At 37.8% G+C, this 17,533-nt stretch overlaps 1 protein-coding gene across 4 annotated transcripts in view; it reads left to right on the top strand.

Moving 5' to 3' along the window:
* cep112 (centrosomal protein 112) overlaps positions 1–17,533 on the top strand; it is a 178,135-nt gene that overhangs the window by 145,260 nt on the left and 15,342 nt on the right. For all 4 annotated transcript variants that reach the window (XM_058770000.1, XM_058769999.1, XM_058770003.1 and 1 more), the window contains 2 exons: positions 8,407–8,508; positions 16,257–16,321. In XM_058770000.1, coding sequence (XP_058625983.1) covers positions 8,407–8,508; positions 16,257–16,321 — 167 coding nt within the window. The remainder of the gene's footprint in view (positions 1–8,406; positions 8,509–16,256; positions 16,322–17,533) is intronic.

The following is a 17,533-nucleotide window of genomic DNA, read 5'->3' as shown; positions in this document are numbered from 1 at the left end:
GTGGTTATGTCCCGGGGAATATACTGAGTGTCTTTCATGCCACAGTCAAGGATGTTTAAAGGAATAGTTTGCTCAAAAATAATCGGGGCTTAATTTGTGCTGGATCCTGACAGAACAGGATCTGGGACCTCTCGGTTTTTGACTGTCTGTGTTCCGGAACCTGTTTGCATAGATCCAGAAGACTCGTTTTGGGCAATTCTTATTCTGGTTAATAAGTCAAATATGAGTTGATTTATATTGACAGATAGTTGAGGAAGTGATACCCTGAGACAGTGAAAGAGAGTCCTAATGCTCAGAAAGAAGAAAGAATGTCAGAGACTTTCTTCAAGAAAGATGTAGAAGTAGGTTACAGGGACCATGATAAGAAACACCCAGATACAAAGTTTAGACATAACCCTAGCATCATGGTGGTGAGTTTTGCCAAAGTCTCTTTAAGTCATGTCACTTGGCAGCCATCTTTGAAACGCCTCTCGGGCATGCAAGTGCAGCTCCTATCTCTTTGAATGGGGAAACATCAAATTCTCCAAAACTGTTCACTAAGCTTACGATTAAATTTCATATTTGAAAACACCAAAGAAATCTGACAACAACTGTATCATTAATGTTGTTTCTTTTGCTCAAATAGCGTTATAAAAAGCTTATTTCTCAGGTTAGATCAGCCAGTGCGCATGCGCAGTCCTGAGCGCACGTCTCAGAACGCTGACTGTTTCTATAGCAACCGGGACTTCTAACGGCATCTGCAGTGACACGCTGACTTTACTGATTAGCGATTGGCTCTTTCATTCAGAAGGCGGGGCTTCCTGCGATTGAGAGGCCATGTTGAGCGTTGCATTTTTCCCCATTCAAAACTATGCGAGTGACACGTCTTGGGTATTCTATAGTCTTTGGTTTTGCACATGCAAACACCACTCAGCTTTTCCTCAGAAAATGTTAACATCTAGTTAGGCTCCTCATAAGGCTACTTTGTAAATGAGGACCAAACCTCTTCAAATCACTGACACTGCCAAAGGTGAGGAGTTCAGCTGTTGTGAGGTCCTCCACAGTCTCATGCATTAACACCAGTACTAGTAAACCCACTGCCAACCACCCCACCAGTCCATTTAGTCATGCTGTTAGCACTCAGATGCTAAGAGCCACTTTTCCGTAGCTCATTTTTGCTGCATCTCATGCTGAATTTGTTGCTCAAAGAAAGCTGTACGTAATGGGCTATTAGCCAGACACAGAGCTGCATGATGGCTCCTATTCTCAAAAAGCTGTCTAGCTCTATATGAAAACCACTCCCCTGTTTCCTTTCCCTCACAGATGCCTTTACCTCCCACTCTTTGAGGCAAACATTCATGGCATGTCGACTTCAATTACACGTGGGCCTCCCAATACAGTACGCAGGGCTGCGTCTGCTGTAGTGTGTACTAGTTGTGTTGCATGGAATGTGTATGATGAAGAGGGTAATTGAGATAAAGTCTTTGGGATTGGAGGCCAGTGGAGAGCAGTACAACATGCTCTTATGAGTCCAGCATCTACCGCTAGATCTCAAGAACCATCGAACCAAATACGGTGTCTCAGTGTTTCAGCTTGAGACACTCAGATGTTGTCTTGATAGCCAATGCTATAATTCTTTTGGGGTTAAAATCACTCAGACAGGAGTCTCCTCACACAATGGATCTGGTTTTTAATTACCAAATGGAAAGACTTATTTTAATCTGTCTTTTTTTTTTTTTTTAGGTTTTGTTTTTGAACCAAGTTCTGAAGTAGTTCATAAGTAAATTGATTGACACATCAACTCAATAACATTGGCGTTTGTCAAAGGAAAAGGAGGGCAGTGAGCGGGAGACAATTGGCTAAATGGCAAAGGCCTAGTCTACAGCTCACTGTGGGATGAAAAAAGAACAGAGTTCTGTGTTCAGATAATGTATACTCTTCCTCTTTGAAGTGGCTTCCAATCCTTTCATTGTACCCCGGAAGATTAATTACAGAAAGCCAGAACAATCAGTTAAATCCACAACAGGAAAATTATTTTAGGAAAGGCAATCATCTTTCTTGTTGCTCCTCTGTTCCCTCAAACAGGGCGAATATTAAGACATTTTTAACATAAGATGGTGGACAGAGACTGCCAAGGACCTCAGTGTCTGTCTGACATAGTCAGCAGAGAGCCAGACTAGACCCACCAAGATCCAGATCAAGACCTAAACCAGATCAAGACCTATATCAGACCTCTTAAGACCAAGACTAGAAATAATTTTATATTCTCACATTCACTAAACTTGACATGAGATGGTCCATCAGGATGGTGAACACCAAGAAAGACTGGCACATTCAAAAATGAGCAAAATTGCAATACAATACTATAGAGAATTTAATGTGTACTTTGTTGTTTTTTTAGTCTTTAGTTTATGGACAAATTCTCACTATAAGTTTATTGAGGCGAAAGTCATAGTCAAGTCAAGTCACTATTATTTGTATAGCACTTTTAACAATGCAAATTGTATCAAAGCAGCTTTACATCAGCTTGATATAAAGCTGGGTGGTTTTATATCAGCTTTACAGTATTTAGACGGGGAAATAGTGGTCTTGTCCCGATGGCTGTCTGGGAGACAGGGGATCTTCACTGGGGATCAGTCTCTGGGGCTCATCTAGTTGTCCTCATCTCCGCTGACATTCAGGACTGTAGAGGTCATCTCTAGGTGCTGATCCACCATCTGATCTGGATACGGACTGAATCCGGGTGGCTGCAGTGTCCATCTGATCTGGATACAGTCTGGATCTGGGTGGCTACAGTGACCTCGGAATAAGAAAGAAACAGACTAATATTTGCGTAGATGCCATTCTTCTAAAGATGTAACAAGTACATCGAGTGTTTTGGGAAGTGTTCCCGGTTCCGGTTGACCTAATTAATGCAGCCTAACAATCCTTTAACGGATTTGAATTATAGAAATGCGATAGTGTATTATGTGTAAGCCAGGTTAAAGAGATGGGTCTTTAATCTAGATTTAAACTGACAGAGTGTGTCTGCTTCCCAAACAGTGTTAGGTAGATTGTTCCAGAGTTTGGGCGCTAAATAGGAAAACGATCTCCCACCCGCACTTGATTTTGATATTCTAGGTCAGTGGTTCCCAACCTTTTGTTCATGGGCCCCCCTACATACACATATGGAATTGGTAATTCCATTACTCCTTTAATACATTTAATACATGTATACATTAATATAATATATTTGATATAAATACCCCACATTTCTGGCACAATACCATGGTGCAGTTAATGTTACGACAGTAAATCCATGGTAAACGATGGCGATTTTGTAGATTGAAAAGACTGTATCGTTGCACACAGTGTTTTTCTGCTGTTTGTCAGCGCTGTTTTATCTGGATTTAAGCTAGTTTATATCAGTTGACTGATATCAACTGATACTAGTTTATACCAGTCATTTGTGTTCTTCGCTGAATTCAAGCGCTTCTCACTGGATCTCACAGCGCTGTTTAGTGGTTGTGTGATCGGTGAGTAAACACATCTGCTCGCTCTGCGCTGTGCCGCTGTTTGAACCGAACGGATATGGTCCGTGTGGCGCGGTTCAAATGAGTAGCGCTGTTTTGTTAACGCTTTTGCCACATAAACATTAAATTGAATATTTATCGAACTTTTTTTATCAAGAAATTATATCACTATAATTATAGTTATCGTTTTATCGCCCAGCTCTACCTCAAAGTATATCTGCTCCCGCACCCCCGCTGTGAACTCTGGCGACCCCCAGGTTGAGAACCGCTGTTCTAGGTATTATCAAATGGCCAGAGTTTTAAGATCGCAGCGGACGTGAAGGACTATAATAAGATAAGAGCTCACTCAAATACTAAGGTGTCAAACCATTCAGGGCCTTATAGGTAATTAGCAAGATCTTAAAATGTATACGATGTTTAATAGGGAGCCAGTGCAGTGTTGACAGAATCGGGCTAATGTGGTCATACTTCCTGGTTTTAGTAAGAACTCTAGCTGCTGCATTTTGAACCAGCTGGAGTTTGTTTATTAAACGTGCAGAGCAACCACCCAATAAAGCATTACAATAATCCAGTCTCGAGGTCATGAACGCATTAATTAATGTTTCTGTATTTGACATTAAGAGCATAGGTTGTAATTTATATATATTTTTAAGATGGAAAAATGCAGTTTTACAAATGCTAGAAACATGTTTTTCGAAGGAAAAATTGCTATCAAAAAGTACGCCTAGGTTCCTAGGTGATGACGAAGAATTTACAGAGCAGCCATCAAGTATTAGGCAGTGATCTAGGTATTACATACAAAAGTTTTTGGTCCAATAATTAATACCTCTGTTTTTTCCCGAATTTAGCAGTAAGAAATTGCTAGTCATCCAGTTTTTGATATCAACTATACATTCCGTTAGTTTTGCAAATTGATAAGTTTCATCAGGTTGCGAAGAAATATAGAGCTGGGTATCATCAGCATAACAGTGAAAGCTAACACCATGTTTCCTAATGATATCTCCCAAGGGTAACATGTAAAGCGTGAAAAGTAATGGGCCAAGTACTGAGCCTTGAGGTACTCCATACTGCACTTGTGATCGATATGATACCTCTTCATTTACTGCCACAAATTGATGGCGGTCAGATAAGTACGATTTGAACCATGCCAGTGCACTTCCTCTAACATAATTTTCTAGTCTATTTAAAAGATTGTTGTGGTCGATAGTGTCAAACCCGGTGCTAAGATCCAGTAACACTAATAGAGAGATACAACCACGATTGGATGATAAAAGCAGGTCATTTGTAACTCTAATGAGAGCAGTCTCAATACTATGATATGGTCTAAAACCTGACTGGAAATCCTCACATATATAATTTTTCTCTAAGAAGGAACATAGTTGTGATGATACTACCTTTTCTAATATCTTTGACAGAAAAGGGAGATTCGAGATCGGTCTGTAATTAATTAATTCTTTGGGGTCAAGTTGTGTCTTTTTAATGAGAGGCTTAATAACAGCCAGTTTGAAGGTTTTTGGGACATATCCTAATGACAATGATGAGTTAATAAATTCGGAAGAGGATCTGTTACTTCTGAAAGCACTTCTTTTAGGAGCTTAGATGGAACAGGGTCTAACATACAGGTTGTTGGTTTAGATGATTTAACAAGTTTATACAATTCTTCATTTCTAATAGAAGAGAATGAGTGGAATTGTTCCTCGGGGGATCTATAGTGCACTACTGTAGCTGACGGCTGTATGGTTACAGTTTTATCTCTAATAGTTTTGATCTTGGAAGTAAAGTAGTTCATAAAGTCATTACTACTTTGCTGCTGGGTAATGTCTGCACCTGCTGATGTTATTTTTTTTTGTTAATTTAACCACTGTATTGAATAAATACTTGGGGTTGTGTTTGTTTTCTTCTAAAAGAGACATAAAGTAAACAGATCTAGCAGTTTTTAATAGTGATGCACGATCATGATTTTTCATGGCCGATTCCGATACCGATTTTTTTACAAGCAAACCGGCCGATTCCGATACCGATTTCCAATTTTTTTTTATCAAAGCAACAAACAAGAAAGAATGAAAGTATACATAAACAAGATGTTTATTTGGTATTTAACAGGCCAAACTGGGTTTTGGCTATTGAAAATAACTGCACAGTAAGTAGGCTACATTCAATACAAACATTGGTACTGACAAAAGCATTTAGCTTTTGTTTTTAAATTGGGTTGAATCTATAAACTGGCCTTAAATGAAAACATTAACTGTAACCATGTAATTTTAAAGGCAACAACTGCATAGTTCCACAATCCAAACAGCACAATCAAAACACATTCAACACTTCAAACAAAGATGTTACTTAATCAGCATTTGTTTTCATTTTTAAATTTGGTATAAAGAAAAAAAGGTCTTTACCAGTGAAACTAAATAAAACCAAAGTTGGCTATATGAATATATTATTCCAAAATGTTAAATCAAATAATGTTTATTGCAACGAGTAAAACAAAGATGCTACAGCAGGTGCTTTTTAAATCAAATTAAGTCAATGTAATTTAAGGTAAAATAAAAAATAGGCCTAATCATCCTATATCTTACAGAACTGATGTTTACTTCTGGTTTTTCAAAAGTGCATACGAGGAGTTCTTTACAAAAACAAGCATTTCAGCTTTGTCACAAGTTAGTCTGTTTCGTTTCTCATCCAACACGTGAGAAGCTGAGCTGAACAAACGTTCACTGTCTAAGCTTGTGCAGGGCGCGGACAGGTACGCTCGCGCAACTTCAGCGAGCGCAGGAAAGCGGCTCTTATTTGTCCGCGATTAACTTGTCCTTTACAGACATTGCAGATTGCAAACTTCACGTCCTGCGCACAGATTTTGAAATACTTCCCCACAAATTACATGTTCGCGAATGATTAGGCCTACAAATGTAGTCTGTGCACGCGGGCGCACTTCTGGAAAAATCGACCGGAAAAAAGACAAAAAACCGATTTATGGCCGGTCAACCGGTGCATCCCTAGTTTTTAAGACTTTCCTGTAGGAGAGAGTATTTACCTGCCAAGCAATACGAAATACCTCTAATTTTGTTTTTCTCCAGCTACAGTTATAGTTAGTTAATAGTGAGATTTGGTTGCCGAACCAGGGGTGTAATGGCACACAAACATGATGGATCACTTATTTTCCAGCGATATGGTCTACATAATTGCACATATACTATTAAACTGAACTGAGCTAGACGATGACATCACTGAATTCATTTTACATTATTGACACTATTTTCCTATTTTGATATTGGAAGGTTGCTTTGACACAATCTGTATTGTTAAAAGCGCTATATAAATAAAGGTGACTTGACTTGACTTCAGTACGTAGGCCTACCTAAGTTTTGACATCACGGTTCAGTATAACACCAGGGGGGGAAACTAAACATAAAAATAGCTTTTCTAAAAATTAAACAGTGGTTTACTGAAAAAATAGCTCTTTCTTTTAAAAAATTCAACTATAACTAAAATTTTCTTAGGGATAAAAATCTACCTCAACTTATGTTCTAAACTATTCGGAGCCCTTTTATATTACTATAAGGTATATTACTATAAGCCCAAACTTAAATTAATTTGCTATTTAATTTTAAATATAATAACCAACAATCAACTTTTGTATGCAAACCTGTAAAAAATTGTATGCAAACCTGTAAATTGCACATAATAGTTTTTTAAATTAACTTCTAAATTATAACATTTCTATTTGTTGTTGAAATATATTAATTTACACTGGCTGTCATATCTTGTTTCATAACAATACATAAACATACATTAAATAGTTAACACATCACTAACAGTTAAAGTAAAATGTATAAGTCTAATATTTCGCAAAATGCTCTCCTCTAGACTTCATTTCTCTAGTGAACTAATGAGCTGTGGACACTGGTGACTTGCCTGCCTGAGGTAAATGAAATGCATTTTGTTTTGATGTCTTTCCGCAGTTGGAAGACTGATTGAATGATTACATGAGGCATGAGATGTTCATTTATTATTTCATGTTAAAACTAGTAGTAAAGAGAATGTAGCTCCTTTTTTTTCTTCTTCTTTTTTTTTTTTGAGGAGTGTTATTTGTGTGACACAAGTTTCCATAACACTTTATATCAGGTAACACTATTCACTATTAACTAGTTGCATATTAGCATTCATATTACTAGCACATTGGCTGTTTATTAGTACTTATAAAGCACATATTAATGACTTATTCTGCATGAACATATTCTAGATCCTTTAACTCTACCCAATACCTAAACATAACTACTACAAACCTTACTTACTATCAATAAGCAGCAAATTAGGAGTTTATTGAGGGAAAACTTTTACTTAATTATGATTATGTGTTCCTGTTTCCTAATCTAAAGTGTAACCCAAGTTTCTGTTAATGAACACCGCAGAATGCAAGGCACTGAAAATAACCAAACATGGCATAACAACCAACTCGTTCTCTATATAAAGAGACTGTATGCAGTCATTTGTGTACTTGTGTGTACCAAAGCAAAAGACCTGTATCACATCAGGTCGTAACGTACAGCTGCAGCATTAACTATGGTACTGATGTCTATGTAATAGATGAAATGTAGACAGTGTGTGGTCTGGCCTCAGAAAAGGAATAGTTTTCTCTTTTCTTTAAAAGAGGCTCTCAAATCTCCTCTAGACGTGACCTTGCTGTATCCTCAGTGCAACACGTCTTCTCCATTCCTCAGTTTGCTGACAAAAAGTGTTTCCCTGCTTGAGTGTGTGAAGAAAGAGGGGAAACTTGCCAAAGTTGTATGTTCAGTGTATAGTCTGCACTTGCTAGACAGACAGGCTTAGTTAGCGGTTACCGAGAACTGACCACAGTGTCTGACAGTCTGATAGAGGCGGGACAGTTTTTAAACTCTTCCCCTCTCTCCTCATGTAGATCACACATGTCCGTCAGGAGTGTGAGTCGAAGATCAAAGGCCTGATTCCCGCAGAGCTGCAGCAGGAGCTGGAGGACACCATAAGCTCGCTGAAGTCACAGGTGATCAAACAAATACACACACCACAAGAGCTCCCACTGGACACACATAAACAAATATATGTTAGTGTTTAAATTTATTTTTTTAAGGCAGGTCAGAAAAACCACTAGCACAGGCACATCTGGACATTGCGTAATTTCATATAAATGGACTCGACCGCAACAGATTCATAAACACACCTGGCGCACTTATATATACAGGATTATATGCATTATAGAATGGATAGTTCTAGTCCTTGATGCTGATTGGTCATTGCCAGTGGTTTATTCGTGATACTGCTTATGTCTGCACAGCACTCATAGCTTATTGTTATTTTGGTAACACTTTATTATAGTTGCTTATTAGCATGCCTATTATTAACATATTGGCTGTTCATTAGAATTTATAAAGCACATATTCTGCATGACCTTATTCTACATCCCTAATCCTACCCAATACCTAAACTTAACAACTACCTTACTAACTATTAATAAGCAACACATTAGGAGTTTTTTGAGGCAAAAGTCTTAGTTAATGGTTTGTTAATAGCAAGAATTTGACCTTAAAGTGACCATTATTTTTGATGCATTGCAACTATGGGGTGAGCATTGAGTGGTGCATCAGCATTCAGAAAGGTGTTTGTTTTTGTTAAAGAAATGAACAGAAAATGTTTTTAAAAAATGATTAACGTGTGAAATGGGAGATAAAATATCCAACTGCAAGGGGAACCCACTGACTGGATGCTGGCAGCTTTGATTGGCGACCCTGCTTCCTGCAAGTAGTCCGGGGAAATGACTCGGCAGCCAGGGAATTGCATAAGTACGTCAGTCATTATCGCAAAATAAACAGACAGTTTGATTAGTATGTGAAGTATTTTAACTGATACCGATAAGGATTCTTACATCTCAAAATCAATCTTTTAGTCTATGCTGTTATCTATACTTTATAAGTACTAATAAACAGTCAGTATGTTAATAATACACTCTAAAAAATGCTGGGTTAAATACAACCCAAGGCTGGGTTAATATTGGACAGAACACATGCTGGGTTGTTTTCAACCAACAATTGGGTTAAATGTTTAACGCAACCGCTGGGTCTAAACAACCCAATCGCTGGGTTCGTCCATATTTGACCCAGCGCTGGGTTGTATTTGACCCAGCATTTTTTAGAATATAGGCATGCTAGTAAGCAACTAGTTAGTAGTAAGAATTGGTCCCTATACTAAAGTCTTACCGCAATTTCTAAATAAAAATTTGTACACCTATTTTTTCAGTATGCACTGTTTAACATATTCATTATGTTTTTAATTAACCTTTGTTTGAATAAATCTGTCATTAAAACAAGTTTTTTGTTACAGCCACCATTTAAATGTTTATATTAAAAAAAAATTTGAGTACAAACATTAAAAAGTTGGGTAACACTTTAGAATAGGGAACACTTATTAACTATTAACTATGACTTTTCCCTCAATAAATTCCTAATTTGCTGCTTATTAATAGTTAGTAAGGTAGTTGTTACGTTTAGGTATTGGGTAGGATTAGGGATGTAGAATAAGGTCATGTAGAATAAGGCATTAATATGTGCTTAATTACTACTAATAAATGGCTAATATTCTATTAATATGCATGCTAATTAGGAATTAGTTAAGAGACATTAAAATAAAGTGTTACCAAAAGTTGATATAAAAACTGCCTCAAGTGCAGTTTAAATGTTTGTACAACTCATTTTCTGTTTAAGTGTTGACTATTAAATGAAATTGATGAAATAATTGATTATGAAATTAATTTTATTTTTGGTTTTGGTTTTCAGCTAAAAGAAAACTTTAATTTTCGTGTTGGTTTTTCAGTAAAAAATTCATTAATTTTTTTATTCGTAAAAGTACATTTAAGTAGAACAATAAAAGAAGAACCCTGTGATAAACCGGCCATCCATCCTTGGTGTTTTCCTGTCTACAGCCCGAAACGCTAAGACAAGCGGTTTAGAAGTAAAGAAGCAGGACCATAAAGACACCTCATGTCACTGCAAGTCTCCTCATTGCCTGCAGTTGGCAAAACACAACAGCCAGTGGTTTACATCAATGCTTCTTCAAACAGCTTATCCCAGCCTGGCTACAATTAACTAATTCTGGCCACATAACCCTCACTTTTCTTAACATGATGAGTACCCGCTTGTCCAGATCATGGTACTTCTGGTCTTCGTTCTTCAGTAGCGGAATCGACTCCCAACAGCTATGAGAACAACTAACACCCCAACCACATCCAAACAAAGCTTGAAGACTCAGCTGCTCTAGACCTCACACGCTACACACATAAATTGCTGAAAAAAACAACCCAGGTTCATTGTAAATACATGACTATGGCTACATTTCTGCAAAACTGCAAAAAGTACCTATATATACAGGTGCTGGTCATATAATTAGAATATCATCAAAAAGTTGATTTATTTCACTAATTCCATTCAAAAAGTGAAACTTGTATATTATATTCATTCATTACACACAGACTGATATATTTCAAATGTTTATTTCTTTTAATTTTGGTGATTATAACTGACAACTAAGGAAAATCCCAAATTCAGTATCTCAGAAAATTAGAATATTACTTAAGACCAATACAAAGAAAGGATTTTTAGAAATCTTGGCCAACTGAAAAGTATGAACATGAAAAGTATGAGCATGTACAGCACTCAATACTTAGTTGGGGCTCCTTTTGCCTGAATTACTGCCTCAGTTCGGCGTGGCATGGAGGTGATCAGTTTGTGGCACTGCTGAGGTGGTATGGAAGCCCAGGTTTCTTTGACAGTGGCCTTCAGCTCATCTGCATTGTTGGGTCTGGTGTCTCTCATCTTCCTCTTGACAATACCCCATAGATTCTCTATGGGGTTCAGGTCTGGTGAGTTTTCTGGTCAATCAAGCACAGTAACACCATGGTCATTGAACCAGCTTTTGGTACCTTTGGCAGTGTGGGCAGGTGCCAAGTCCTGCTGGAAAATGAAATCAGCATCTTTAAAAAGCTTGTCAGCAGAAGGAAGTATGAAGTGCTCTAAAACTTCCTGGTAGATGGCTGTGTTGACTGTGGACTTCGGAAAACACAGTGGACCAACACCAGCAGATGACATGGCAGCCCAAATCATCACTGACTGTGGAAACGTCACACTGGACTTCAAGCAACATGGATTCTGTGCCTCTCCACTCTCCCTCCAGACTCTGGGACCCTGATTTCCAAATGAAATGCAAAATTTACTTTAATCTGAAAAGAGGACTTTGGACCACTGAGCAACAGTCCAGTTCTTTTTCTCCACAGCCCAGGTAAGATGCTTCTGACGTTGTCTCTGGTTCAGAAGTGGCTTGGTAGCCCTTTTCCTGAAGACGTCTGAGCGTGGTGACTCTTGATGCACTGACTCCAGCTTCAGTCCACTCCTTGTGAAGCTCTCACAAGTGTTTGAATCAGCTTTGCTTGACAGTATTCTCAAGCTTGCAGTCATCCCTGTTGCTTGTGCACCTTTTCCTACCCAAATTATTCCTTCCAGTCAACTTTGCATTTAATATGCTTTGATACAGCACTCTGTAAACAGCCACACCTTTCAGTAATGACCCTCTGTGACTTACCCTCTTTGTGGAGGGCGTCAATGTTCGTCTTCTGGATCATTGCCAAGTCAGCAGTCTTCCCCATTATTGTGGCTTCAAAGAACAAGAGATACCCAGAATTTATACTTAAGGTATGGTCATTTATTGAAACTGAAATGTAAATATTCTAATATTTTGAGATGCTGATTTTTGACTTTCATGAGCTGTAAGCTCTAATCATCAAAATTAAAAGAAATAAACATTTGAAATATATCAGTCTGTGTGTAATGAATGAATATAATATACAAGTTTCACTTTTTGAATGGAATTAGTGAAATAAATCAACTTTTTGATGATATTCTAATTATATGACCAGCACCTGTACATTTCAATGCACTTTCCAGCTGAAACGAACACTAGAGGCAGTAAAACCACCAACTTTTCTTCCTTTTCACACGATTACAGGGGCAGGTTATGGATTAATAAAGATTTGTTTTCACATTGTTCCTTGCACAATACTATTTATGGCCTCAAATCACTTTTACCATAGTGCTTGATATGTAAACTAATACATTTGCATCAAATATCCAGCTCTATATGGTTGTCTTATGTAATAAAGCATAGTGCTGCATTTGCAATGTGGGGTACGAGTCCTGTTAAACACGAGTCACAACACTCCACAAAAAAAGCTTAGAGCACATAGAAGTGTGCTAAAATGGCATGGTTGCTTCAGCAAATTCATCTTTATCTCATGTTTGCTTTTGTTAGGTTTAGGGTAGGGATTAGTGTAGTTATTTACACTATAACTGTACACTATACACTTTATCGCCACTTACCAGACATTTCATTTCAAGACTGCCATGACATATGCATTAACCAACATAATAAACTGTTGGCACAGTTACCTTTAACTGTTTTGGAGAAAATTGAACATGCTATTTAGTGGCAATCATGGAAGATTTAATTTTGAAACAGCCGTGAAACATGCTACAGGCAACTCAATATCACTTTGCAACTACACTGTGTGCAGAATTATTAGGCAAGTTGATATTCTGGTTATATTTTTTTTCCAAGAACATTTTACCAATTCCAAACCACATCAATCTTAGTAACTACTATCAATTTTGTATTTAATCATTTATAAGTGATATATAATTGCCCATGAAGGCTGAAAGTTAAAAACTCCTTATTTCAGGTGTGCAGAATTATTAGGCAGGTTTTCTTTTGCAGATAAAATGAGCCAAAAATGAGATTGAACTCAAGAATAAAAGTAAAACAATTATTAAATGCCCATGAGAAGGATGCAGTACTAATGCAATAATAGAATTAGCAAAGTTAAGGCATGACCACTGGGCAGTGAAATGCTCTTTGGGTCAGCACGGTCAGAAAAAACAGGTGGAGAAGAAAAGACACGTTAACTGCAAAAGAATTAGGAATTAATGTCAAGAATTTGGTGAGAAACCATCAGGAACCATTTAGTCTCCAGCACCATCATTTTACAGAACTGCAACCTTCCTGGTTGGTTCTCAGAGACTTTGCTTGGGTAAAAAAATATTTTAAATGACTCTCACTTAATAAGAATAACATGCTGAAGTGTTGTGAAATACACGAAGACTGATTTTTTTATAGGCTTTATGGACAGATAAGTTGAGAGTGACTCTTGAAGGACCAGCATCACATCCTCTTGTGCCACAGTTTGAAGAATTTATCTTCCAGAATCTGGCAGTAAGTTTTAGGAGCTCATTTTTAATCAATCCTGCAAGACAGACTTTTCAGGATAGGAGATGAACTAAAATGAGCTCCCAAAACTTACTGCCAGATTCTGGAAGATAAATTCTTCAAACAGTGGTACAAGAGGATGTGATGCTGGTCCTTCAAGAGTCACTCACAACTTATCTGTCCATAAATCCTATACAAAATCAGTTTTCATGTATTTCACAACACTTCAGCATGTTATTCTTATTAAGTGAGGGCCATTTTAAAGAATTTTTTTACCCAAGCAAAGTCTCTGAGGACCTGACACCTTGTAATTCTGGAGACCTGAAATAAGAGGTTTCTGACTATCAGCCTTCATGGACAATTATATATCACTTATAAATTATTAAATACAATATCAATAGTAGTTATTAAGATTGATGTGGTTTGGAATTGGTAAAATGTTCTTGGAAAAAAATATGACCAGAATATCAACTTGCCTAATAATTCTGCACACAGTGTATGTATCCACAAGCAGGTTTTTTCATAACACTGGGCTGTTTAATAAAGCCGCATCTGCAAAGGATATCATTTATAGCGCGTATTGTGGGCATGTCACCTGAAAATGTGAAATGTACCCAAAACAACGTATTTCAAGTTTTGCAGAAATGTAGCCACATCCACAAACAGTGAAGCATTTGTGGAGCAGTGAGATCTTATTGCCATTGTTTGGAGTTTCCACTTTTAAATTAAGGTCTAGTTTCAGTTCTGTATATTATGAGCACTAATCAATCAAAATTACGGTAACACTTTAGAATAGGGAACACATATTTACTAAGAGTTTTCCCTGAACAAACTCCTTATTTGCTGCTTATTAATAGTTAGTAAGGTAGTTGTTAGGTTTAGGTGTGGGGTCGGATTAAGAGATCTAAACTATAATCATGCAGAATAAGGCATTAATATGTGCTTTATTGGTGCTAATAAACAGCTAATATGCTAGTAACAGGCATGCTAATAAGCAACTAGTTAATAGTGAGAATTGGTCCTTAAAATAAAGCTTTGCCAAAATTACAGGGTTTTCAGCCCCTCGTATGAAGTCCTGCACCATCACATGTGATAAGTCACTCCAGTACCTCCACATTTGGTTTCTTGTATGCCATCGCAGTTTCCTGTCCCTCAGCTAATAATGCCGAGCAGTCAGACCTCACGTCTTTGAACTCAAGTGGCTCTTGTTTATTTGATTTCTTGGGAAGGGGAGGGGGTAACAAGTGCTGCAAGTTCCTGCATAGACATGGATCTAATGTGGCCAAGGGTCTTTGAAGTCTCTGGTCCAGTTCATCTCCTTATGTGCAATTACACCAGCCAACCACATTAATACAGGCTTCAAGGGCTCCGGCCAGGGTCCTATTAGTTACAGTCAGCCTTGTTCTACACGAGTCTGCGGCAAGGGCATTTTTTTAAACATTTCAAATCTAAACAATAGCCCCTCTTTGTCAGGCATGGTCCGGGGCCCCTCAAACAACATTTCAAGATCACAGTTCAAAGCCCTGGCGCACGCCTCTGAATAGCTCCGACTAGATTCTTTCAGAATCGCAGCCACAGCTCTGTGATCTGATATGTTTATGCGTTGTAATTGGTGACCAGCGTGGCCTCCTCTGTCCTTGAATATTTCGAGCATTGCACATAGCAGTGCATTATTTTAACAAAACCAGTGGCCGTTTAGGAATCTAACCATAGTCATTCTTTTCAGAATCAGAGGCATGCATTTGCAAGGATGGTAACATTAGATTTGTTCTGAGGTTTGCTTTGTGTATCTTGGTTTCCAGGAAAATCGTCGCAGAACAATGTACATTCTTTTAAGGCTCATACAAAATTTAAAAAGCCAGAATTAACCAAGTGTATTTCTTTTTTACGAGAAAATGTTTTCATAAAGAATCACATTTGCTCACAGCGGATCTACGGTTGCTGTATTGACATACATTTTTGCTACTCACTATTGTTACACAATAGCACATGGTAAAAGCAATTGTTAGAAATTAATGGGGTTGCATGAATCATATGTGGTTTTTTTCCTCTGATAGTAGGCAGATAAAGTTTCTGAACACCCAGTGGGTGTCATTGATGTGTTAATGTATTCATCTGATCGATGTCAAAAAGTTGTGAAAGTTCTGAATGAGCTGTTTTTAGTAAATGCTCTTTTATAGGCTGGGAGGACATTTTGAGTTCTGAGCATTACAGTATGTTTTAATAGCACATTGAAGTCTTTTATTTCCAAAGATCAAGGACAATTCAGTTTCTCTTGACATGAGCCCTTTAAAAGTAGAGTACAATAATCTGGTCTGACAGTTTCTAAAAGAGAAAGTGCGTCAACAGTTGGGGGTTTACCATTCAGAATCCTGCGGGCTGCTTATACATTAATTACTCTTGAGCTCACACTCTTCACCAGAGAACGAGCCCATAATGCTCTAGGAATGCTTGCACGTGTAAATGATTTTGTTATTTATTCTGCAGGTCAGCTTCCTGCAGAAGAGAGCGTCAGTCTTACAGGAGCAGCTAGATGCTGGTCACATCAGGAGGTGAGGACCTGGACATGCTTTCACACACACAATTAATCCATCTTCATGTCAGCTGTGCATTGTCTATTTATATATGCATTCTTGGTTTAAAAAGCACAGGCATTTGTGCTCTGTCTGAATGATTGTCCACAAATATGACAAGTTCACAAGACACCCCTCTGCTCTCTTTGTCCAAGTTTGCAGTATAGAAACACTGTAATTACTGATACACATAAGGACCAACCGCAGTTTGTTTTTACAGGCCGTTTCGAGATCTTACAAAGTAAACCTGTGAAACCTGATGCCAAAATGATGCATAACAGTCTGATTGGAGCTTGTGGTGTTCATAGGTGCTTTCAGTCACTCTTTATTTTAAGGTCCAATTCTCGCTGTTAACAAACCAACTTTTATCTCAATAAACTCCTAATTTGCTGTTTATTAATAGTTAGTAAGGTAGTAGTTAAGTGTAGGTATTGGGTAGGATTAAGGATGTAGAATATGGTCATGCAGTATATGCGCTTTATAATTACTAATAAACAGCCAATATGTTAATAATAGGCATGCTAATAAGCAGCTAGTTAATAGTGAGAATTGGTCCATTTACTAAAGCAGTACCGTGCTTTCCTGTTTTATTAGATGGTCAGTGAACAGACTGTGAATGTGTTGACTGAGCCTGAGACCATCACAAGACCAGCTTCACAATAAAGAGACCATGTGAACTATAAACCCACCCCCACCAGAGCTCTGACCGCTGCAGGTGTTGATTGGCCCTTTTGATCAGAGTGGAATAAACAAACAGTGTCATGTGTCAGTTGTGGCCTCTAGTTGATGCTCATTTCCTCTTTCACTCTAATTGTTAACTGGTTACTGATTAAATATTGTCTGCTGGTGCAGCCTGAGAAAGAGCAGGCATTCCAGACTGATTTTACTGATTCCAGACAGACAGTTCATGCTCTGTACCAGTGTTAGCTAATGGCTATTTTTAATCTACAGTCCCTTCACTGGTTACCATTTAAAAAAAAATAATAACACAGTCTTAAAAAAGTTTGAAATTGGCTCTGAAATAAGAGACTACATTCAGTTGAAATTTTCCCACTTTCTTTCTTGCTTTGTACTAAGAGTGATAAACTCACAGTGATATAGTGAGTAACGTATCTAGTGATAAAATCAGGAGACTGCTCTTAGTAGCAGGTGTAAACAGTGGTGGATCTCTTCTGACCACCCAAGAGGGAT

The sequence above is a fragment of the Onychostoma macrolepis genome, chromosome 03 (genome assembly GCF_012432095.1).
Source record: "Onychostoma macrolepis isolate SWU-2019 chromosome 03, ASM1243209v1, whole genome shotgun sequence".
Classification (NCBI taxonomy): domain Eukaryota; kingdom Metazoa; phylum Chordata; class Actinopteri; order Cypriniformes; family Cyprinidae; genus Onychostoma; species Onychostoma macrolepis.
This window is presented reverse-complemented; position numbering and strand designations above follow the sequence as displayed.